The following is a 22,679-nucleotide window of genomic DNA, read 5'->3' as shown; positions in this document are numbered from 1 at the left end:
TGACCATGTTGGTCAGTAATACTGTAATATCTTTGTATGGTAACCACACTTATGGTGGTGAACATTTAATAACATAGATAATTGTCAAATCAGTATATGGTACACCCAAACTCAATATTATATTGTATGCCAGCAATACTTCAGTTAAATAAGAAGTCAGTCCTGCATCCGTGAATGCCCCAGGCCCAGGCAAACTGTGATGATAGCAGCGTGACAGAGACTCATCAGGCAAATCTGATTTTGCTCCTGCTTCTGAACCTTGGTTCCTATGCTTATCTGACCAGCATTGATAAAGGGAAATCATGCAGGTTTTTATGATTTTTCGTTACCTTAAAAAAAAAATGTGAGCCACATGTTGTGGCCTTGTTTTCTAGAAAAGTTTTTTGCCTTCAGATTAAGGTCTTTAAGAGGAAGCCCTCAGCACCCACACGTGGCTGCGGCATTATGGCCAGGCCCAGGCCTGCATTTCTGTGTGTGGCACCCAACTTGCTTGTGTCAGCGCTCCCTGCCCTCAGGGTCCCTCCCGGCCCAGCTCTTGCTGTGACTTGCTGAGACAAAGCCATTTTTGACAAGGGATTAGATGCCCCAAAGATTTGGTCCCTCCCAGCCTTCTAGAAGAAAGAAGACTTGAAGCACCCATCCTGTGCATGACCTTTATAGGCTGAGCAGTGAGGAGACCTTGTGTTGGCTAGAACACTGTATTGAATCAGAAGCTTAAACAACAGGAGTTACTAGGGCCTAATTCAAAATACTATTTTGAAGGGAGCAGTGGGTGCCATCACAATTCTCCCAAGTGCCTCATCGGCATGTCTCTGGGAACAGCTACAGTTAGGCATTCAGTCAATCAAAACAGAGGGAACTGAAGGATGGCGCCCTGAATGACTGTCCTGTGTGTGTTCTCATGTTTCACCTCACCCCAAAATGCCCAAATTATTCATTGTGCATCCAGCAATTCTACAGTATGTATGTATGTCTATAGGAGAGTGTGGGACGTGTCATATCTTGTGAAAGAGAACTTCCAAGGGGACAAATGTTAGTATGGAGATTTCAGGACCCACCCCCCCTCTGCACCACCCACTGCTGGCTGGTCCTCCGCTCCCCAGAGGCTTGCTGCCTGGAAGAGCCCCTGCCTCATGTTGACCTTAGTGCATGTGGACACTGTGATGGTGGGGTGCCCTTCCTGCAGCACCAGTGTTCCTGCCTGGCTCTCTCCTGCCATCAGCTGAGAAAACTGGACACCCCCACACGGTCCTGCCCACAGTCCTGCAGGACTGGCTTTAGGCTCCCTGGGATGAGTGTGGGAAGCCCCTGGCTTGGGGCTCCCACCGGGGCTGGGGCCCACCTGAATGGTGCCTGCTGAAGGGTTGAATCAGTTACCCTTACAGGGGAAGAAAGGGGAAGAGGGGCCCTGACAAATCAGTAAGAACAGGGACAGTGATTTGTTAGTTTATTCAGAGTTTGGCAAGGCCAAACATCTGTTTGTGATTTGTACTGTCATGCTGATTACTGTCCCAAAATACTCCACATTCATCTGCCAGTCAGTGATTTTGATGTGGATAGAAGACCACCCGTATTTGGTGGGGGAACTTCTCAGCCAATTGCAGAAATGAGGGGACAAAGATCTATGTGTGTGTGTCAAAGGAGAATGGTCCACATTCTCTGCAGGGTGAGGGCCGCTGGCCCCCAACTTCATTGCTTCAGATTCTCTTGTTGCTTTCTTTTGATCGCTCTTGATTTTTAAAATTAATTTTTCAAATGGAACAACTGAGCAAACCATGCTAAATGCATCTGTACCACACAGGATCGTTATTTTACAATTTAACTTACTTTGCAAATTACTTCTATATTAACTTATGAGTGTTTTTAGGGAAAACTTCCTTAGTACCTGGGTTGAAATATCATATAAATTAGCCTCCTTGTTTCATTATCCTGGCACTATTCCTTTGTCTTTGTTGTTTGAAAGCTTGTGGAACAAACCTCTACCCATAGAAGACCAGAGTCACCCTCTACATTTCAGATTCAGATTAGGGATGAATTCCCAGTGCTCTCAGTAGGTAGGCCACCAGACTCCACCATGGGACCAAGTCCCCTGAGCTGGGGCAGACACTCGGTAGCCCACCTAAAGGACTGCGGGTTGTCAGGCCACATAGTTGGGGCTGCCCAGTGAGCTCAGGGCACACCAAGTGTAAGCTCACCAGCTGAGTGTGAAGTGCCAGTCGGTACACAGGGGCAGCACACACACAGCATGGCCGGCCATGAGAGGGTCTTGTGAGGGCCCAGGATTGGGAGACTAAGGCAGGGAACAAGGGAGTGAGCAGCTGGGTGCCCAGTTATGGTTACTGAGCCTTGGGCACCATGAGGTAAACAAGATCCCCATTCTTAGAGTTGGTTCACGTTCATCCTTCAGAAGTGCTCAGTCACTACTACCTGACTGAGCTGCTCGTGTGCCCTTCCAGAGAGCCAGGTCCTCCAGCTATGCCCTGGGCATCCCTCCCGCATGCCCATAGCATGCAGGCCATGTGACTCCATGCTCTCCACCATTCTGCCTCCCGTCTGCAGTGACAATGACTGCAGCATTTCCGTAGGCTGAGCACACGGCACACTGGCAAGTCAGGGTCACCAGGACCAATTCGCACTGCACCCTAGAGTTTCTCAAACCCCCAATTAGGGACAGTTAGCCTCAGAAAAATAGGGTGGGTACAGAGCTTCTTACCCTTGGCCTTAGAACCATTTGGGAAGCTTAAAAACCTGCTTTGACCTGGAGGCTGAGACTTCCACATGGGCATGTGCAGACTGGGCCTCAGCCTCTGCTGTAGAGCAGGGAGCTGGGCTAGTGATTCCTGTCGTTCTGGGTCATGTACAGGGATCCAGGCTCAGGAATAACCCCATGGCCAGGGAGCGGCCTCTCACTTCCCTGTACTGGCACAGCAGGCCCTGGCCTCTGTTCTGGGGACTGTCTCAGCTCGTGTGGGCACAGTGGTTTGATTCCATAGGCAGGAGGGTTGGGAGGCCAGAGAAACCCATAGCTGAAACTGAACCCAGGGTCTCCACGCAGGGCAGGTTCCCTGCAGAGTGCCAGCTGCTGGGCATGGCGGGGACTTCCTGCAGTGTTCTCCCTCTCCCATGTACCTCAGGCTGCCTACCACTAACTGCATCATTTGTGAAAGGAGTCCTCAGAAGCAGGGACAAGACCCACAGGGCAGGGATGGCTGGCCAGGTGGGGCTGCCCCTCCCATGTGTGGCCCCTCCTCAGGGCTTGCACACATGGCCTCAGAAGTTGGAACCTTCGTGCCATGACCTGCTCACAGCTGGAAACCTCCGTGAATGCCTGAGCTAGGGAACAGGGTGCTGTGAGGGGCTCCTGGCTGTCTTTGGGGCCACAAGCCACCAGGTGCAACTCTCATGCTTGTGGGGACATTGGGTGTGCACCTCCTGTTTCTCAGGTACTCAGCATGGAGCCTTCAGGAAGCTTACGTCTTCCTGTGCTTTTGGTTCTCTGAGGTGGTGTGTATTTTAACTGCCAAAGACACGGAGAGACGAGACAGGCCCTCTCCTCATGTTAATCACAGGGAGTGAGCAGGTGCAATGAGCCACAGCAAAGGTGGCAGATGCCCTGCAGCGCCTTAACCACAGTGGCAGTGATAACCAGGGGCCAGAGTGTGGGGAGGCAAGTTGTCTCCACCCAGAACATTTTGGGCGTTTCTAGATTTCTTTCGGGGTCCTGCCATGCTTTAGTGTCTCTGGAGTCCCCTGCTGCTTTCAGGGGTTCCTGGGGGTCCCAGTTCCTAGTTTTAAGCAAACCCTCTCACACGTTGCATCCTTTTGACTGGTCCAGGTGGGCTCCTAGAATGGGAGTTTTCCTTATGCCGCTGGCTGTGAAACTCCTGGTGAGCTTAGAGAAGAGTTTCAAGGAGCCTTCAAACAGAGCCAAGCCCTGGGGCAGACAAAGTGGGGCGGTGCTGCATGGAGGGCTGGCCAGGGGTCTGTCAAATAAGGCAGCTTTTGATCGGAGGCTGAGCGAGTGACCAAAGGGCCACACTAGCATGGTGGAATGCATTTTGAGCCAGAAGTGGTGACTGGCGAGCATGCTTGACAGGAGCAAACTACGGTGAGGAGGCACATGGCTGGGGTAGCATGAGCCAGCAGGAGAGTGAAGGGGATGCCAGAGACAGTGGATCCTGGAGAACCTTGCAGGCTGGGGAGGGCTGAACTGTGCCCCCATTCATATACTGAGGCCCTAACTCCCAGGTCCTTGGAAGGTGACCTAATTTGGAAACAGGGTTGCTGCAGGAGTAATTAGTTAAGTTGAAGTCATACAGGGTAAATTGGACCCTAATCCAGTGTGACGGGCATCCTCATAAAAAGGGGAAATGTGGGCATGGATGTGCACACAGGGAAGGCAGCATGTGGCAAAGAAGGCGAGTCAGTGATGCCTCTACAAGATAAAGAATGGCAAAGACTGCAGGGCTGCCAACAGAAGTTGGGGACAGAGGCTCAAACACCCCCAGGAGACATCAACCCCACTGACACCTTGATATGTAACTTCTAACTGCAGATAATCAACGTGTGTTGTGTGGGCCACTTGGTTTGTGCTATGTCACTGCTGCCCTAGCAAACAAATACAGGTTTACTTTGAGTAAGACAGGAAGCCATCACTCAGCAGAAGAGTAACCTGAACTATCTTGAGGTAAAAGAGCATCCCTCTGGCAGCTACATGGAGAAGAGATTCGTGATCTTGTACAGTTGCCAGGGCTGCAAAAACAGCCAGAGAGAGTTAGAGAGCAAGAGAGGGGGTCTTCCTTGATTGGAAGCGGGCTTCTATCACAATCGGTCTTCCTTCCTTGCCAGCCTAGTCAGGCAGTGCAGGGACATTGTCAGCAGCACAGATGGAGCACTGGGAGCTAGTGCAGGGCAGTGGCCCTGTTGGCTCATTCCTGGGCTTGGACACAAGGGCAGCACTTGAAGGGAGGCAGCACCCTGGGGCCAGAGTGATGGGTTTGGGCATGTTGGTTAGGATTTCAGGTTCTGGGTCCATCTTCCTGAGTGCATATTCCAAATCAGCCACTTACTAGCTGAGCCACTTTAGGCAGTCACTTAATTTCCCTAAGCCCCAATTTCTTTAGCTGCCAGTTAAGGGTAGGAAAAGTGCCTCTTTCTTAGAGCCACTGTGAGAATTAAGTGGATTTGCACTTGTAAAACACTGGGGATGGTGTTTGGCATGTGCTAAGCACTGGGGAACTATTATTTATTATTTATTATCACCGCAACAGGGATGCACTCAATACAACTGCAGGGCCCAGAAAGAATGGAAGCAGTGGCACAGCACGCTCCTTTTAAAGCTGATGATGCTGGTGGAGGGCTTTGCAAAGCCTCCAACAAAGCAGGTGACAGTGGGCTGGGAGCCTAAAGTGGCCTCAGGCTGACAGTAGGGGCTGATGGTCATGTGGGCTAGGAGCCCTTGGGCGATGTTGCCAGGCATGCCTTGCTACCTTGAAAAGCATGGAAGTCAGCAGTGGCCTTGGGAGGAGTTTTCAGCAGCAATAATGAAAATTTAACAGCTGGTTTGGGCTCTGGAGGATCTACTCTGACATCTGCCTCCAGAATCTGTGGTTGTTCTCAGCCACAGGCCTCTGGCTGGAAATGGGAGGGCCATACACTACCTAAGGCGTCTGGATTCTGGGACAGGAAGGAACACTATCTTTTTCCAGGCCAAGCCAGTGCTGGCATTGTTGCACTAGTTAGAAAGGGAAGAGGGCTCACTAAGTTGGAGGCTCAGTCAGCATGCCTGTCTCCAACTCTATTAAAGCCTGTGGCCCTCCAGCTACACCTCCCCTCACCCCTGTTTTCTCTGGTTCAGACAAGTCACCTGGACAAAAATGCCAAATGCACAGGTCTGTCTCCATTTGGAACCTAGCTTTCATTTTCCCATTTGGAAAATCATTTACATGATTTTGAGACTTAAATTTCTCATGTGATAGCCACTTTTATCTAAGTAAGAGAAACCTCCCCCCTGGGATGGGGGCCTCCAGCAGGGCAGGTGCGCTGCTCCAGGTTCAGGGCAGATGACCCCAGGCAGGAAGGGGCCTTTCCCCGTGAGCAGCAAATATCAACTAATTTGCCCATCTACTTACCTACCTGCCTATCTGCCTATGTCTTTCTCTCCCTCTCTACCTACCTCCCTTCCTTCCTATTATCTATCATCTATCTATCTGTATCTATCTTTTTATCATCTGTTTATCTCCCTATCTATACAGCCATCTATCTCCTGTCTTGCCCATGTTTCTATAAGTCCCGACTATTTCAGCTGAATCCTCAGCCTTGCTCTGGGCATTGCCGGCAGGGGCTGTCCCTTGCTGACGCATTTGGTGCAGAGCTAGCAGATGGAACATACACAGAAGAGCTTAATGAGTGCTTCCTGATGGTGAGGAAGCAGGGAGGCCAAAAGTTGAAACCACTAACACGTGTGGAAGGGCCAAGCCAAGCACCGATGTGCTGGTGAGAGCCGAGACTGAGAATTGTCTGTCTTGTGTCCACCTGGCCTTGACCTCTGCGAGCCTCAGGGTTGCCGTGGCTAGCCCAGCCCCTTGTCCCAGGGGATGGGCTTCTGAAGCCATCCATCTGATGGAGCCTGAATAGTAGGCATTAATTTAAACATGAGTTTAAACTTTCAGCTCATCCCAAACTTAGACTGAGACGCCTCTTCCATTCTGGTTAGCTGGCACCTGTCTCCCCCTCTTCCCTTATCCTCAGAAGCGTCCAGTGTCAGTGGAGGAAGATGAGAACTAAAGAGAAGGGGAAAGGAAAGGCAGGAGGCCAGAGACCTGGGATGGGGGGAGCACCTCTCAGAAAGTCAAGTGCTATCCTGGATCAATAGCTACAACACAGCCAACATGGGATGGAAGGCAGGGACACTGGGCAATGGGCAGACAGATGGCTGTGGTAATGGATAAAGCATAAAGGCTGAATCTAACTAATAAGAGTGTTTTCTGAATAGAATCTATGAGAGTCAGTAAACTGGGGACATCCTTTGACCCAATCCTTATTTTTTTGCAAGGAGCTTCCAGAGGCTAGAATGATAGCATAACGCATGGTGCTGGTCACTGCACCAAAGGAGCTGCTACCAGTGACTGAGGCCCGCTACACCTACCTGTCTTTCGGGGCCCTTCTTGGGGTGACCAGCGGTGGCTCCCATCTTTTCTGGGCTGTTCTGTGCTGCTCTCCTGGCTCTCACCACTCGGGGCATCACCACCGCCTGTGGATGGGGCCCCCGCTGTGTCCACATCCTCAATATTGCCGCCGCTGTGCTGGCTGGCATTGCAGTCCTTCTGCACTCTGTTGAGTGGGAGAGATGCTTCAAGGATTCTCCCCAAAACATGTCTAACCCCCTAAATGCCCCACCACTTCACTGTCTAAATCTGGATCCAAGACGACACTCTGCATATGAACTGCAAATTTGGGATGCTGGTGGAGAGAGAGGCTTTGGTCCTCCAAATCTCAGCATCTAATAAAACACGAACTGCATCCTGCTGAATAGCTGTGGAGTCTCGACCTTCATTTCACCAGAACCCTTGGCTTTGAAGCTGATCAGGAGCTCTGCCATATTCAGGCAAACATCCCAGAATTCATTCCATCTAACCAGAGACATTATTACAACCAGGTAAGCCGGCTTAGTGGCTGAAGGCTGAGTGCCAGGCGAGCTGAGACCGCTCTCTGTAACAGATGTGGGACCGTTACTCCTAAAAACTCGGAACCTCTGCAGCCCTGCAAGCACTCTAGCCAGGTTCTCAGCCTTTGTGAACATGTGGGAAATAGGGTCTCACTGTATGAAGTTTCCCGCTGGTTCAGAATCTGAAACTGCTTATTGAAACAAATGATCTGTTAGCTGCCACTTGGGTATAGCAGTTTTAATCATGAGAGAAAATAGTGATGGACAGTAAAATTCTGCCCCAATCCCCTCCCCAGCTTCTAGGCAAAGGCCTTCATCGTAAAGACCCACCTTAACCACTTGGTTCGGAACCATGCCTTGATGTTGTCCAAAGTAACAGGCCCACTCCAGACATTCTTCAGCTGCCTGTGGGTCCCTAGATAGGATGTAGTTAGGGGAGAGACATACATGGGGTACCCCAGGGGCTGATCACAGGAGGAATTAATCAAGTTTCGCAGGACCTGCTTATTGTTCTGGATGCTGCCGCGCTCGGGGTTGCGATTGCGAAGGAATATGAGCTCTTGCTGCTGCCCAGCCCAAAGTCCTCGTACACATTCTTTGTTAACCTACAGGTCAGGGAAGGAATAGAAGAAAGGCAGATGGCATGTGCTTTCCAGCTTTTCAACGCTAAGCCGGAATGGAGTCCTGCAGATGATATGATGCCATTTTCATGGAGAGGCAGAGCAAATAAAAACAAAGTTTTGGTTTCAGCCCAGTGGTTTGAAGTTATATGGAGAGAAGAATCATTGGGAAGAGGTCTCGGGTCCATGAATAGATTAGAGAAAGGTCTGGTACTTCAGGGAATCACAAAGTCTTTACTAATAAGCTAGACCCTGATCCTCATCTCTATGGGTGTCTGCCAGGATTCCTTGCCAGAGCCTCACCTACACACTTCTCTGAGGGGCCCTGGCCCTGGCAGGGGACTGCAGCTGGCCCGGCCCCTTGCTCCACTCACTGGCCAGTGCTCCTCTGGGGCTGAGTCTCTGAACAGAGGATGCAGGCACAGGGACTTGCATGTTGTTGCCCCTGCCATTCTTTCTTTTCACATATCTGCCACACTGGACACTCGCGCCCACTGTACCTTGATCACCTTGAAGCTCAGGAAGCCCCTGTGCAGCATGATGAGCTTGTACTCATCAGCACCCTCATCCACCACATGCCGCAGGGTCAGCAGCTCTTCCCTGTTGGACAGCACTGCGCCCCTCCAGGCCGGGTCGCCCTCGTGGCAGATCACTACTTTCTTTTCAAAGGACTGGATGGCCTCGTAGAGGACCACAGGGTCTTCATACTCATCAGGGCAGGTGAACTGGTCCTGGGGGAAACAAGTCCATGTAGGCTCGGTGAGGCCCGGAGAGCTGACTCTCGGGTGAGTGTGTGGTGGCGACCTGGGCAATGACCTGCAAAGCCAAGTCCACTTCCACGTCTTGTTCTCCCCTGTTCTTCCTAATTCTGAGCTAGATAGAGGACACCTCCCCATTCCATTGCCCTTACTGCTGTAATGTGTCTATGAGGAGTTTTGTGGCTTAGGTTTTTATGACTTTTCCATACAGTCTGGTAAAAATATGTCATTTTCTCCAGCCAGTTCCCTGCTCTCCCATCCTAGTGGAATGGCACCACCACCTAGCTGCTCTTGAGGGCAAATTGCCATCGGCCAATGTCAAGAATATTGGGATGGCCTCAATGCTTAATTACCTAAGTAACAGCCCCAGTCACAAATGTCATGGCAAGAAAGGAGACCAGATTTTTGAAAGGTTATTTTTTCCCCTAATGTTTCAGGCATTTACTTTTAAGAAATGAATTATACTTTACCTGGTGGAGCTTGAGGGACATCCTGATGGCTGGAGCAACAACTTTATGCAGTAGGTCCATGTCAGCAAACACCCACTCATCTCGTGCTGTTATTCTGAAATCACCTTTGAAGAGGGCGTGAAGGCCATACAGGAAAGAATCCAGGCTGTAAAACAGAGTCGTGATTACTGTTCATTCATACTGAACAAATGGTATTCAGAAGCCATCACTCTGAGCAAGGTCTGTGTCTGCCATTTGTCACGTCGAGAAAGATCTTAATATCTTTAAGTTGCTGAAGCAGAGATTGCTCCTAACACATGACCAGAGCCACATTCAGGCCCCTGGGACAGCTGGTGTGGTGATGGTCACCTGCAGTCATTTAAGAGCCACAGAAGTACTTGACCTATACATGTGATGGCAGTTGTCCTGACCAAGCTGGCCTGCCGTGCACAGGCTGCTCTAGTCCAGTAAAGCCCCCAGCTTGGCACTTCTTGGGAGGTGACAGGGCTAGCCCAGGCACTTTTATTCTCCTTTGTATTTCTGAATATCACTTTTGGGCTATATTATAGTAAAAGTGGGATTCTACCACAATATAATGGGAGAAAATGAAACCCAATGAAACTTCAAGTCAGTCATTTAGACTCTCCGAGAATATCCATTTCCCAGTCCCACCCTCTTTTGAATGACAGTGGAGGAGGCATCATAGATAGGGGTAAAATGAAAACTGGCGGATTTTTCAGGACTATCTAGGTCTTCATGTTTCTAGGTTTTTCCTGCTTTGTGTCCATTCCCTGTGTGTAATTGAGCATCTCCTAGATCGAGAAAAATGGGAATCACTCACTGGCACTCTTCCATGGTCTAGGTCCTTTACGTTCTGGTGAATGTAGGGAATCCGAATTTGGGGAAGAGACTCATCTTAGATTGTGGGGAGAGCAAGAACCATGCCCCCTTTCTTTGTCTCCTTTATATACTCCAGATTCCATTAATATACTCAATCACAGCTGTCCATAACCATCCTGGCCTCTAACATCTCCGAGAGGTAGTTACTAGGCCAGAACAAGAAACAGCTTCCCTGAAAGGGCTAGGCTGGGACAAAATAAACAGGAAAATGTGAGTGAGAATTCCTGAGGATGGCTGCTCATAGGATTTAATGAGTTGACTCACTGAACAAGACTTTTGATTCAACACAGCACATTAGACTTGCACATCAGGGAAATTGTTCCCTCATTGCTATTTTAACATTTTGTTGCAAAATGTACCACTATCATTAATTTCCTTTTAGAAATCCTTTGAGAGAGATGCCGGGGCTTTGTGTCAGAGCACACTGTGGGAAACGGAAGCAGCCAGGGTCTACTCAGTTGGGGTTTGGAGTGCTGTGGCCTGGAGAAGCCCAGAACCCCCAGAAAGAGTCCCAGGAAGCAGCCCTCCTGAAAAGTCTCTTCCCTCACGGAACAAAGACTTTCTGGGGCTGTGAGTTTTCATGACTATCTATGAGGCACCAAGAGGGGAGTCACAGGACAGCAGAACCCGGGTACAGAGGGAGAAGCCCCAGAGTGGAAGCTTTGAGATAACAAGTACTATCTGGTCATAATTGAAAATATTCAACAATGCTTCTGTCATCAGATAGGAGCTAAGTGCTGCAAAAGGAGAGCTAAACCATAAACCATGGATGGGGTTTATTCTGGAAAGGATTAGGAATGCCACACTGCTTGCACATACAGTAAGAGAAAACGTTCCTCTAGATGTAGGGATGGGGATGGTGGCAGTGGAAGACAAAGGGACTTACTTGCCTGGACACCCAGGGCAGCATCTGCAGACAAAAGAGGAAGTCCGGGCACCAGACTCTTGTTTGCTCACTGATACGTGCAGGGCAACCTCACCTACTTACTTATCAGTAGGGAAAACATCACTTCCCCGGGAGCCTCACTAATATGCTTGCTTCCATTCTCATCTGAGGCTCCAGCAATAGAAGCTTTCCTTGTCACAACTATTTTCAGAGAAAATGACCATTGTGATACTTAATGCTGTTCTATTAAAATGATTCTCACCATAGCAAAGCCTGAAGTAGAATTCCACTAGATTGGGGGTATTATTTCTAGCACCTGAAAGGTAAAGTCATCCTAAAAGCAAGGTGTTTCATTACCTGCCTTTATCCTCAAGGGAGGCAGGCAGAGCACTGTGAAAGCTGGCACTAGCATGGGGCTGGGGGAGAGGCAGAGATGTCCAGTACTCCTGCAACACACTTCTGATTTGGAGCTTCACATGGCTTCATTTTTTTAAGACTCTGAGAGGCAATAATGGGCTCCCAGTCCCCGGCCATCAGCTGGAGTGCAGAAATGGTGTTACATCTGAGTTTATCAAGGTGGGCCTCCATGGGGACTAGACCATCCCCCACCTGGTCCGAGGCTGCCCTTCCCAGCCCACCTGGGGATGCTAGTGAAGGTCTTCTCAGCCCACCCTGTCATGGATTTGGTTGGCCAGACAATCAGCAGTGCTAGGACAACCGTGTCCAGGGCATGGGACTATGTAGGGAAGATGCAGTGCATAGGACAGTTCCCCAACTAAGAACCATGCAGCCCAAATGTTAATCATGCCATTGCTGAGAAACCTTTCTCTTTCAGGAAAGAGTACCATTGGATGATACAGATAGGAAGTTTCGGACAATGGGTCATTATCCAGAATCCAGCCTTAAGGAAACTTAGGATCCAGAGGGAAAGAACTGTAATGCTGGCATGGTTTCTACAGCTTGCACAGTGGGATCTCCAGAACAATGATGGATTTGTTCATTTTAGTTAATTTCCAGACAGGTCCATATACAATGTGTTTACAGATCGGCCTTGTGAAGAGCCTTCTGTTACAGCACATTGCCATACATGGAGTGCCTGTGGAACATATGCAAACAATTACATGTGATTTGCAGGCTGGCTTTCCCTGAGCTTACTGATTAGTAATGGAGATACTTGGGGACTGGTGCTTGTTTATCTAAGCCAGTATTCAGGCATAGAGGGCACCTCCATGGCAGCAAGAACTTCATGCATGTTTCATTCCCCTCAGTGGGATCCAGCAACTATGCACTGGCTTCACAGTTAACTCTGTCGGTCCTGACCACACTCCCCTGCTACAGTTTCCCCAAAACAACAGTCCAGGTGACCAGCATCACTTCTGAGCAGAAAGAGGACAATGCCTTCCACTTATCTGGGCTACTAAGCACTTTCTGTTCCATTAGCTCATCTCATTCTCATGGATGCCCATACAAGATGTATTATACAACACTTTCATATAAAAGGCCAGAAAGAGTTGAGAAGAGGATGAGATAGGTGGGGAAAAATATTCAATATCTCATGCCACACTAAAGACAGAAGCAAGTCCATGGCTACCTCTGGGCTGCCTCCATCTCTAGGAAACAGAGTAGCTTTTTACAACATCTAACTGGAGTCATCTTCTTAAAGACCAGCTCAGAGGCTGTGTAGAATAAGCCAATCTCTTCAAAGGCTTCAACTGAGCCACACAGTAAAAATACTAGGAGAGTATATTTCTTGAACTCACCCCCACCTCATCTTCCAGAGGTCAGTCACCACCAATTTTCCAGCATTTAAATTGGTGTGTATATACCCAGCACACATCCTGAATTGATAGTGTATTAGGAATTCTTTCTTATACTTTTTATCTAGGAAGTTACCCTATTGGCTCTAAAATCAAACCAATCCCTGGTTTGGAGCCAGCTATCTCCTGCCTGGTAAAGAGCAGTAGGCATGAAAGCAGTGGTGTTTCTCAAGCAGCTCCAAGGGGCTTTATGTGGTTTTAGAATTCAGGGACCACACAGAGTGACAGCTGGAGGAATGGGGCCAGAAACTCCAAACCTGAGCTCCAGTATTGGCTCTAATATGTCTTGTTGACACTGAGGCAAATGTCTTGTCTTCATAACCATTCATGTCTATCTGCGTTCATCCTTAGAGGCAAGCTTGTCCAGGGTATTTGGAGGCTGCGTGAAGGGCTGGCTAAGAATCTCCTTACATGGGGGACAGAGTGCACACATGTGGTTTGATGACCTGGACACATGTCAGCGGGATAGGGAACAGATAAACCCCAGTGTCCAGCATTCATCTGTCCTCTGGGACCAATGCTTGACTCCCGATAGACACAGAAGACATGTCCAAGAGAGCTGGAGTATTGAGTGTGCAAGGTGTTGGCAACTCTGATAGGAAAGGGCACTGGGCCAGCAGGAGAGGGCAAGGTGCCTCCAAGAGGGCAGAGTGCCCTGAGCACAGGCCACAGGGAACTTCAGGCACCTCCTGCAGCTCTTGGCAGCACACATTGGCCTGGGTACATCAATAAAGGGAATCTAAGCAGCTGAGGAGGAAAAGGTAGGCACCATGGAGTAGCTGCGCCACCCCGGGGAAATGGTCACATAGATGGCAGGCAATCTGAAGAGCTCCTACAGAGCAGAGGGGTTTAAAGGCCAGAGAGTGCAGCAAGTAGCAGCAGGACTCTGAGTCTGGCCATGGCTCTGCCATGTGAAGTACTGCAAAAATTTCTCTGTGCTTTGGTTTTCCCAGCTGTAAAATAGGGCCCATAACAGCACCTACCTCATCATCTCACCTCTCTTGTGAGAGGCCCAGGTGACACAGGCTTCAGATATAACCTAAGGAGGTTTGTATCACAGAATCTCATACAATGACTGGAAAGTAATCATGTGGCTAAGATATTTAAGTAATATTATTTCAAATAAATCCCAAATTGTGAAATGTTCATTCTCAAGCAAGAAGTAATTGAAAGGCAAGATTTGATGAAAAGCTTTTTCAAAATACATTTGACCTTATGATGTTTCAACACAGAACCGTTTCATGCTTCTGAACCTCCATCTCAACAGGATCAACTGCTTTATCTACTGAAAAATGCTTCCTAAGGCCAGACTGAGGACCAGTGTCAGGCTGGCCCCAGAAGGACCAGTCACACAGCAGCTGTTCAAAATCAAAAATAGATTTCCAGACCCAATCCCAAGTGATTCTAAGTTGGTGGTTTGGGATGGGACCTGGGGCCTATATTCTGATCAAGCAGCCCAGGTAATACCGAGGTCCAGTGAGGCTGGGGACTCACAGGACTGGGGAACCTGGTTGTCTCCCAAGGCTGTCAGACATGTCAGAGAAGCAAGGGAGCTGGAGGCCTGGTAGAAGACTTCCCACACAGTGTTACAATTTAAGGTCCAGAAATTTTTGCTCCTTTTTCTAGGCTGTATACTTTTTCCTATGTATATATCTTTCAAATGTATATATTTTCCCCATGCTCCAAGATTTGGATTTTAGCTGGATGACCTGATCCTAATTTACTGGGTCGGGATCTCACAGTATGTTTACTTTGTCTAGTTCTCTTCTAAATTCTGATTTCTGAGTTTCCACTCAGGCAAACAGACCTCAATCTTGTCAGCAAAGATGATCCAGGAGGATGTCTGGCCCCAGTTTGGGGCCTCTACTTCAATAGAAGATGGGAAAGAGGAACTACAATTGTGTTCTGCATTTTTGAAAAGCACTCTTTTCTTCAGTCTACTGGGGCCGAGATGGGTGGGTCAATGAGAGATATGATCTCAGACCATGGCCAGGACCTCTGGACACTGGGTCGTATGTAAGACAGGGCTCTGTCTCGAGCACAGGGCTTGGTATAGTGTGTCTATGGCTGGTGTGTTTGCCTATCATTTCTCAAGATGACATTTATCTTGAAATTTCCTATCCTCTTGGAAGCTTAGTCTACTCCAAGAGTCAGTAAAATTTCTCCTTCAAGCAAACACATTGCTACTATAAAAAGCAACCACCTTCTACTTTTATCTCTATAAATGTAGCATTTATCAGCCAGGATCCACTCATCAGTTTCCCTGTTCTTGAAAACAGTCATCAAGCCATCTCTTAGTCTCTGGACTTCCTACTAAAACATCCCTTCATATTTGTATTCCTTTCATCAGTGGGAGACACAGTTCTCCAAAGGAGCTATGCCCTAAACACCAAACTAAAAAAAATGATCAGTGTTTACTTGTCACATCCATATTAACCCATTCTATCACCATAATACATCAACATTTTATTTTATTTTAAGACATTTTATATACTTACACTCTTTTGCTCCCTGGCATTCAGCTTTTCATTTAGGATGATTCTCAATTTACTCATCTTCCCTAATTTTGCATGTATGCATTTTTCTTTTTTGAGGATTACCCTGTAGAGCTATGGTGCTGTTGTAAAATCAAAATATTTCCCCAACAAATCCATCAAATGAAACAGACTTACACTAGGCTGCTATACCTGGAGAAACAGTCCTCAAAAATCATGTCACTCTTTAACATTAAATATGTGATAATGACTTTGTTGGGTCTCATAAAGTACATCTAAGGGCATACACCTGATTCAAAATTACACAAGGATAGAGTGCATGAGCACACACCCACACATGCACACAGATTGTGAGCCAGTCATACTTTGAACATAGATATAACTACACTAAATACAATATTAACAAGTTGAATCCATTACTGTTTAAAAAGAATAATATATCATGACCAAGTAAAGCTTATTGCAGAATCTTACACATTTCAGCACGAGAATATCTATTCACGTAAACCAAAGATTTAAGAAGAATATTACCTGAATGCATGCCCTCAGATTTTAAAAGAATTCAGCACTCTTTCCTTATAAAATCTTTCCCAAACTAGGAAGAGAAGGAAACTCCCTGACTTAATAAAAATGGTCTAACAGAAACCTAAGGCAAACTTTATTTTTTAATGCTACAACATTACGTGTTTTCCCTCTAATGACTGGATTTAGGGAAGGATGCTGTGGTATGCAGAATAATGACCCACCAAGATGTCTGTGTCCTAAATCCCTGGAACCTGTGAATATGCTACCTTACATAGCAAAAGGAATTTTGCCGATGTGATTAAACTAAGAATTTTGAGATGGAGAGATTATTCTGGATTATCTGGGTGGACCCAGTGCACTCACAGGAGTCCTTACACATGACAGAGGGAAGGAGGAGTGGCAGAGTTTGAGTCAGAGAGAGATTGGAAGATGCTACTTTGCTAGCTCAAAGATGAAGGAAGGGGCTATGGCAATGTGGGCACTTCTGGATGGGGGAAGACATTCTCCCTTCAGAGCCTCCAGAAGAAATGCAGCCCTGCCAATGCTTAGATTTTAGCCTACTGAAACCCATTTTGGACTTCTGACTTCTAGAACTATAAGATAATAGAATTATGTTGCTTTGTGCTAATTTATTCCACTAGCAATAGGAAACTAACATAGATGCCCACCTCCAACATTGTATGGGAGGTCATAGCCAATGTAATAAGAAAAAGAATTTATATTCTTTTCATATAAATAAATAAATATAGGGGAAAAAAGTCAAAATTGTCATTATTTGCAGATATGTCTTTCCACCAGAAATTCAAAGAGAATTAATTGGAATATATATTAAGTTTATAATAGAGTTTAGTAGAGGTGCCCAGAATGAGATAAATGTAAAAAAAAAAGAAATTGTCCTGTATACCAGCAGCAACCAATTAGAAAATGTGGCAACAAAAAAAGATTCTGTTCACAATTACAATAAAACTATGAAATACTTAGAAATAAATCCATTAAGAGACTACAAATCTCAAAAAAGTGATAAAATATTCCTAAAAGACAGTAAAAGAAACCGAATGAATACAGATACACCACGTTATTGAATGCTTTTTTTCCTCAAAGTAATATGTAAATTCAAGACAATCTCAATCAAAGTTCCAACATAGGTTTTCATAGAATGTGATTCTAAGCTAAATTTTACCTCATAAGAAAATGAGCAAGAATAATGCCCCACCATAAAACTATAAAAGACAAGAAAAAAGTAAAGACAGGGGACTAGGCTTATCAGATATAGAAAAAATGTGTCCCTTGCAAACCAAAGGGTATGGTTTTATTTTAAGAATACAGAAATTGATCACTTTAACAGAAAAGTATGAATCCAAAAGCACACTATTGCACATGGGAATATAGTATATGGCAAAAATGGTATTTCAAGTTAGTGGTGATTTTAACTAAGTAAGTAAGTAATGAGAAGCTACTTAGCAAATGTTGGACTATCAGCTATCTATCTGGGGGAAAATGGATCTTCATATTCCATCATGTATGAAAACATGTTCTGTGTGGATTCATTGGGAGCCAGTACTCTGGGTCTTGCCCTCCACATTCCCCACTGGGTGTACCAAGAATGCCAGGCCCAGGCCATTTCTTAGGGTGTGTCTGAAGTGAGTGCCCTTGAAAGAGGAAGTAACATCTCTCTCTGCTAAAAAATGGCTAATTCCCAAGTTCAGTGTTCTTCTCCTGTGTAGCCAATGGTGCCCTGCATCACCCCTGTGGGCCTTGGTAGAAAGGGTACTGAGACAAATATGCTGATACTCAGGTTGCTGCTGTGCTATAAGAAGTAAATCCTTTGTCTCTGGCCCAGGAGTGTCATGTCCTCCAGAATCCATGAAAAAGTAACAAAATGGCTAATTAGCTAATAAGCAGAGTAAAATCAAATCCCAAGACCCAACAGATTTTAAAACTAAAGGGAAATAAATAATACTGTAGATGTATCAGAGGGAAACAGAAGCTAGCATTTTTATATCCTGGAATGGCCAAAAAAAATTTTTTTAAGAAAGACATAAAATCCAGAAATTGTAAAATAAAAATGTTAAAAAGATGTAATAGATAAAAAGACAAGTGTGCCTTGATAGAAAATATTTATAACACATACTAATTAATACGAAATAGCTCCCCCAAATCAGTGCACGTCTAACGAAAGTGGGTGAAGTATGTAAACGGGCAGGAAAGTCATAGGGAAAATGTGTGAACAATATGCTAAAAGATTCTTACACTCACTATTAGTGAAAATACAAATTCAAATGAGAAAGATAATTTTTCATCCATGAGACTGGAACAATTAAAAATATTGCACATCTGGCATTAGGGAGGTATGGCAAAACACATTTGGAGAGAGTACAAAGTGAGACAGCTTACTTGGACTGTAATTTGACTATATCTATAAAAATTACTTTTACACACTTTTTGAGCTGGGAAAGCATTTCCTGCATGCAACACCTTTTACTGAATTCTAGCATAGGAAATGTAGCGCACAGCTATTTGGTTGAGGCAGAGGCAGCTCTGTCAGACTGGAGGCCCCACCCCACCATACTGTGTCCCTTCCCACTCCACATGACATACCCAACTAAGTCGGAATTTCACAGCCCATAGACCCAGAACCACCCGCCTGAGGCAGCCAGTCACTTTCTGTAAGTCAAAGACTGAGAGGAAAGCACATTGTAGGATCTGACTACGGTATGGGACCTCTCAGTGAAGCGAACCAGTTCCAGAGAATCCAATCTTTCCTGAGAATACCAAGGATATAATTCCCAGATTTGTTTGGAACAAGCAGAGCTGGTATTGAGTATGAGAAACTGTTTTACAAAGAAAATCCCATCAAAACAAGGTTTAAAAAAGCAGCTGGTAAGTATGGGGCTTAATCAAGGAAAAAATAAATAAAGCAGACCAAGCAAAAAACACCTGGAACAGGAATATTCGAAAGAGTTACACAAAGAGCAAGACTGAAGAAGTCTTTGAAAGTATCTGAGGTAGGAACTGAAACAGTAAAACCCTTAAAGCATTTTATTTGCAATTTATAAAGAAAATTTTAAATTTATAAATAAAATTCAAATTAAACAAAAGATCATCTGCCTGGATGCTATTAATATCTGAAGACTCATTTTGTGATTCCAAGTCAAAATCCTCTGAAGCTCTTCTCAAGCAGTACTCTCCATTTACAATTTAATAAGGAGCCCCCTGTAAGAGTCACATCATACTGTTCTCCAAAGTCCAGGAATGAGCTTTCTGCTAGACTTTCAACCACCCAATTTACTCCCAGACACAGGGGGTTGCCTGGGTCTAGAATGAGGGTGAATCAGGAAGGAGGAAAGAGAGAGGCTGGAAGCCAGTCAACTTCTCCCCACAGCATTTCCTATAATGAGAATTCATACAATACTTGAAGTGTCAGTTAGCATTTCTCACCTTTGAAGAACATCATACAATTCTGGGATGTGGGAGTTGGACGAGTAGCTGTCACCAATTCTAAGCTTTCCCTCTCAGTGACTTAGGGCTGCTGCCCCCAGGGAGAAATGAAGGGCACTGCCAATGACACCACATGCTCACCACCGGTTCACCGCCGCACGTGCCTGATGCTGGCTTCCCAGAGCCTGCCACCAGTATTGAGTGCAGGAAGGGCATCCGGAAACACAGCCAACAAGGCGTCCTGGACTATTTGCCTCGTGTCCAGGTGTTGTGCAAGCTGTAAACCAAGTCGCAAGTGGATTTGCCCTGAAGAACTTTGTAATCCAACATAATAACATGAAACTCACCCAAGTCCAATATCAAAAGAACCCCTTTTGCAGGCACTTTATCAACAACACAAGATGGAAATATTGAAGAAGCTTCAAACAGAAGGGAGACCAGTGGGGAAAGCTAACTAAGACCTTCTTCTTTCTAAGCTTCCTTGTTCTGTATGATTCTCAGCCTTGGCCACACACTTAAAGCACTTGAGGTGCTAGAAAATATACTGATGCATAGTCCACCCACAGAAATTCTGATGTAACTTGTCTGGATGGGGCTGGAGGCTGGACATCGGGGTATCTAACAGCCCCTCAGGACACTTTGATGTGTGCTCATCAAGAACATTCTCAGGCGCAGGTAGAGTTCAGACCCTCTGGCCCACAGTGCTAGTCACCAAAGGAGGAGTCTTGGAAGGCCACCGACTTGGGCATGACAAGGTGACAGGTGGGATCCACAGGAGCCATGCTGCCGGGGGCAGGTGGCAGACTGGCAGCACGGTGGTGGGGCTGTGAGCACAGCCTCACCTGTGAGTGGGAGTTTCAGAGCCTGTTTGTGAATGCAAGGCAAGCTCTGAGTGCCAGGCGGGGAAGGCCAGGAGACAGCTCACATGGGGTTTGTTCTTTCACACAAACTTGGGAATATTATTCAGCCATAAAAAGAAGGAAATCTTGCTATTGTGGCAACATGAATGGACCGTAAGGGCATTATACTAAGTCAAATAAGTCGGAGTGAGACAAACACCATATGACCTCACTTACACAGGGAATCTGAGAAACAAAACCAAATAATAAAGAAGTCAAGCTCCTGGATACAGAGAGCAGACTGGCCACACTGGACGTGGGATGGACAAATGGGAGAAGGTGGTCAAAAGGTACAAACTTCCAGTTACAAAATAAATAAGTCCAGGGGATCATGTACAGCACGGTGACTATAGTTAATAATACTGTATTGCATATTGGAAAGTTGCTAAGAGAGTAGATCTTAAAAGTTCTTATCACAAGGTAAAAAGAATTTGTAACTGTGTGATGATAGATGTTAACTAGACATTGTATGGTGATGATTTCACAATATATACAAATATAGAATCATTCTGAAACTGATATAATGTTATATGTCAATTATACCTCAATTTTTAAAAAGCGAAGAGAAACTCTGGCTATTTACATACAGAGGGGGAAGATCCAGTAGAAAGAGAGTTTGAAAAACAGAAGAAGGGGCATCCAATTAATCAAAGCCCCACAGAGTCAGGGCAGAGTAGGGTTTCAATGAGGCCCAGGTATGGATTTTCTTCTGGGAGGAAAAACAGGACAAGGGCGTGAACATTGACTGAGTATTAATTTAGCAAGATATCAGGGTGGGCACTCCATATGCATGACTTCCTTTAATCTTCCCATCAAATCTACAAGGACTCTTATAGCATAGAAGGCCCTGTAGTCAGAATTCCAGGATTTTGACTGTCACACATTAATGCCATTTCCAAATCTAATATTCCAAAAGATTAATGATCAAAAAAGTCTTCTTGCAAGCTGAACATTATTTATTATAGAAAGAACTATCTGAAAGAAATATAAGTAGTCCAACTTTAGAATAAAGAAATGTGTGGCAAAAATCTGTCAACAATATAAAATGTGGGTGCCTGTGCCAGCTGGCTCTCCAGGTACCTGATAGCCATATTGTGAGCTGCCGTTCCCAGAGCTCTCCTTCCCAGGATGCACAGGGCAAAGGACAGAGTCACTAACGGAGAGTCCTCGTCACTGTCCATGTTCTTTGAAGGCTGAAAGAACAAGGATGTTAATTCAACTTCCACCTGGGTTCCAATGTGCAGCCACACAGAATTATACATGTGGGGTTACAGGAAGCTGTTTAAGTTAGCCACCATGGTTATCCAGTCCGCTCTAAAATGACCCAGGGGATAGAGTACTCTCTGCTTCCTGAAGCAGTTTCTCTTGTGGCTGGACCTGGAAAAATAAATTTAAATGAGGAAGCTACTTTAGGGAGAGGAAAGGGACTAACATGTGGCTTGCTGGCCTAATTCCCCAGAATTTTGAAAACAGCACTCCAGCTCATGAAGATAGTTAGAGCTTACAGTCAAACAAATGCCCACCTTATCTCTGTCCAGTGCAGGGCACAAGCATGTCTAGCAGTACAAGAATCACAGGCAAAGAAGGGTTTTTTGTTTCTTTATAATGAGGAGCCCACTAAACTGACCATAAGGCCACCATAAACAACTGAATTAAGGGGTTGTCCAAAGTTAGCTTAAAAAAACAAATGGGAAAAATGCAGAAGAAAAATCTCATGAACATAAGCATGAGTAATTTTTTTCTGGATACATCTTTTGGACAAAAGCAAAAAAAACAAGTGTGACTACATCAAACTAAAAGGCTTCTGTACAGCAAAGGACACCATCAACAAAATAAAAAAGGCAACCTACAGTGTGGGAGACTAAATTTATAAATGCCATATTCCAGGATACAAAATAACATTAAATATATATATTTAGTAACATTAAAAATATATAAAGAACTCATATGACTCAATACCAAAAAAACAAATAACTCAATAAAAAGTGGTCAGAGGCCCTGAATAGACATTTTTCCAAAAAAGACATACAAATGGCCAACAGGCACATGAAAAGATGCTCACTAATCATCAGGGACATGCAAATAAAACCACAGTGAGATATCACCTCACACCAGTTAGGATGGCTGCTATCCAAAAGACAAGCAATAACAATTGTTGGTGAGGATGTGGAGAAAAGGGAACCCTCCTACCCTGTTGGTGGGAATGTAAATTGATGCAGCCACTGT

At 45.7% G+C, this 22,679-nt stretch overlaps 1 protein-coding gene across 5 annotated transcripts in view; it reads right to left on the bottom strand.

Moving 5' to 3' along the window:
• The window catches only part of PCNX2 (pecanex 2), a 402,596-nt gene that overhangs the window by 3,427 nt on the left and 376,490 nt on the right, over nt 1-22,679 (bottom strand). For 4 of the 5 annotated variants that reach the window (XM_037017074.2, XM_037017071.2, XM_037017072.2 and 1 more), the window contains 5 exons: nt 21,534-21,646; nt 9,515-9,659; nt 8,787-9,017; nt 7,997-8,271; nt 7,148-7,332 (listed from right to left, as the gene is read on the bottom strand). In XM_037017074.2, the coding sequence (XP_036872969.1) occupies nt 7,148-7,332; nt 7,997-8,271; nt 8,787-9,017; nt 9,515-9,659; nt 21,534-21,646 (949 nt within the window). Of the gene's footprint in view, nt 1-7,147; nt 7,333-7,996; nt 8,272-8,786; nt 9,018-9,514; nt 9,660-21,533; nt 21,647-22,679 lie in introns of those variants that run through there. The other variant, XM_037017075.2, reaches the window with a different exon arrangement.

The sequence above is a fragment of the Manis javanica genome, chromosome 7 (genome assembly GCF_040802235.1).
Source record: "Manis javanica isolate MJ-LG chromosome 7, MJ_LKY, whole genome shotgun sequence".
In the NCBI taxonomy this organism is placed as follows: domain Eukaryota; kingdom Metazoa; phylum Chordata; class Mammalia; order Pholidota; family Manidae; genus Manis; species Manis javanica.
Note: the sequence above shows the minus strand (reverse complement) of the source record. Positions and strands in the feature narration are given on the sequence as shown.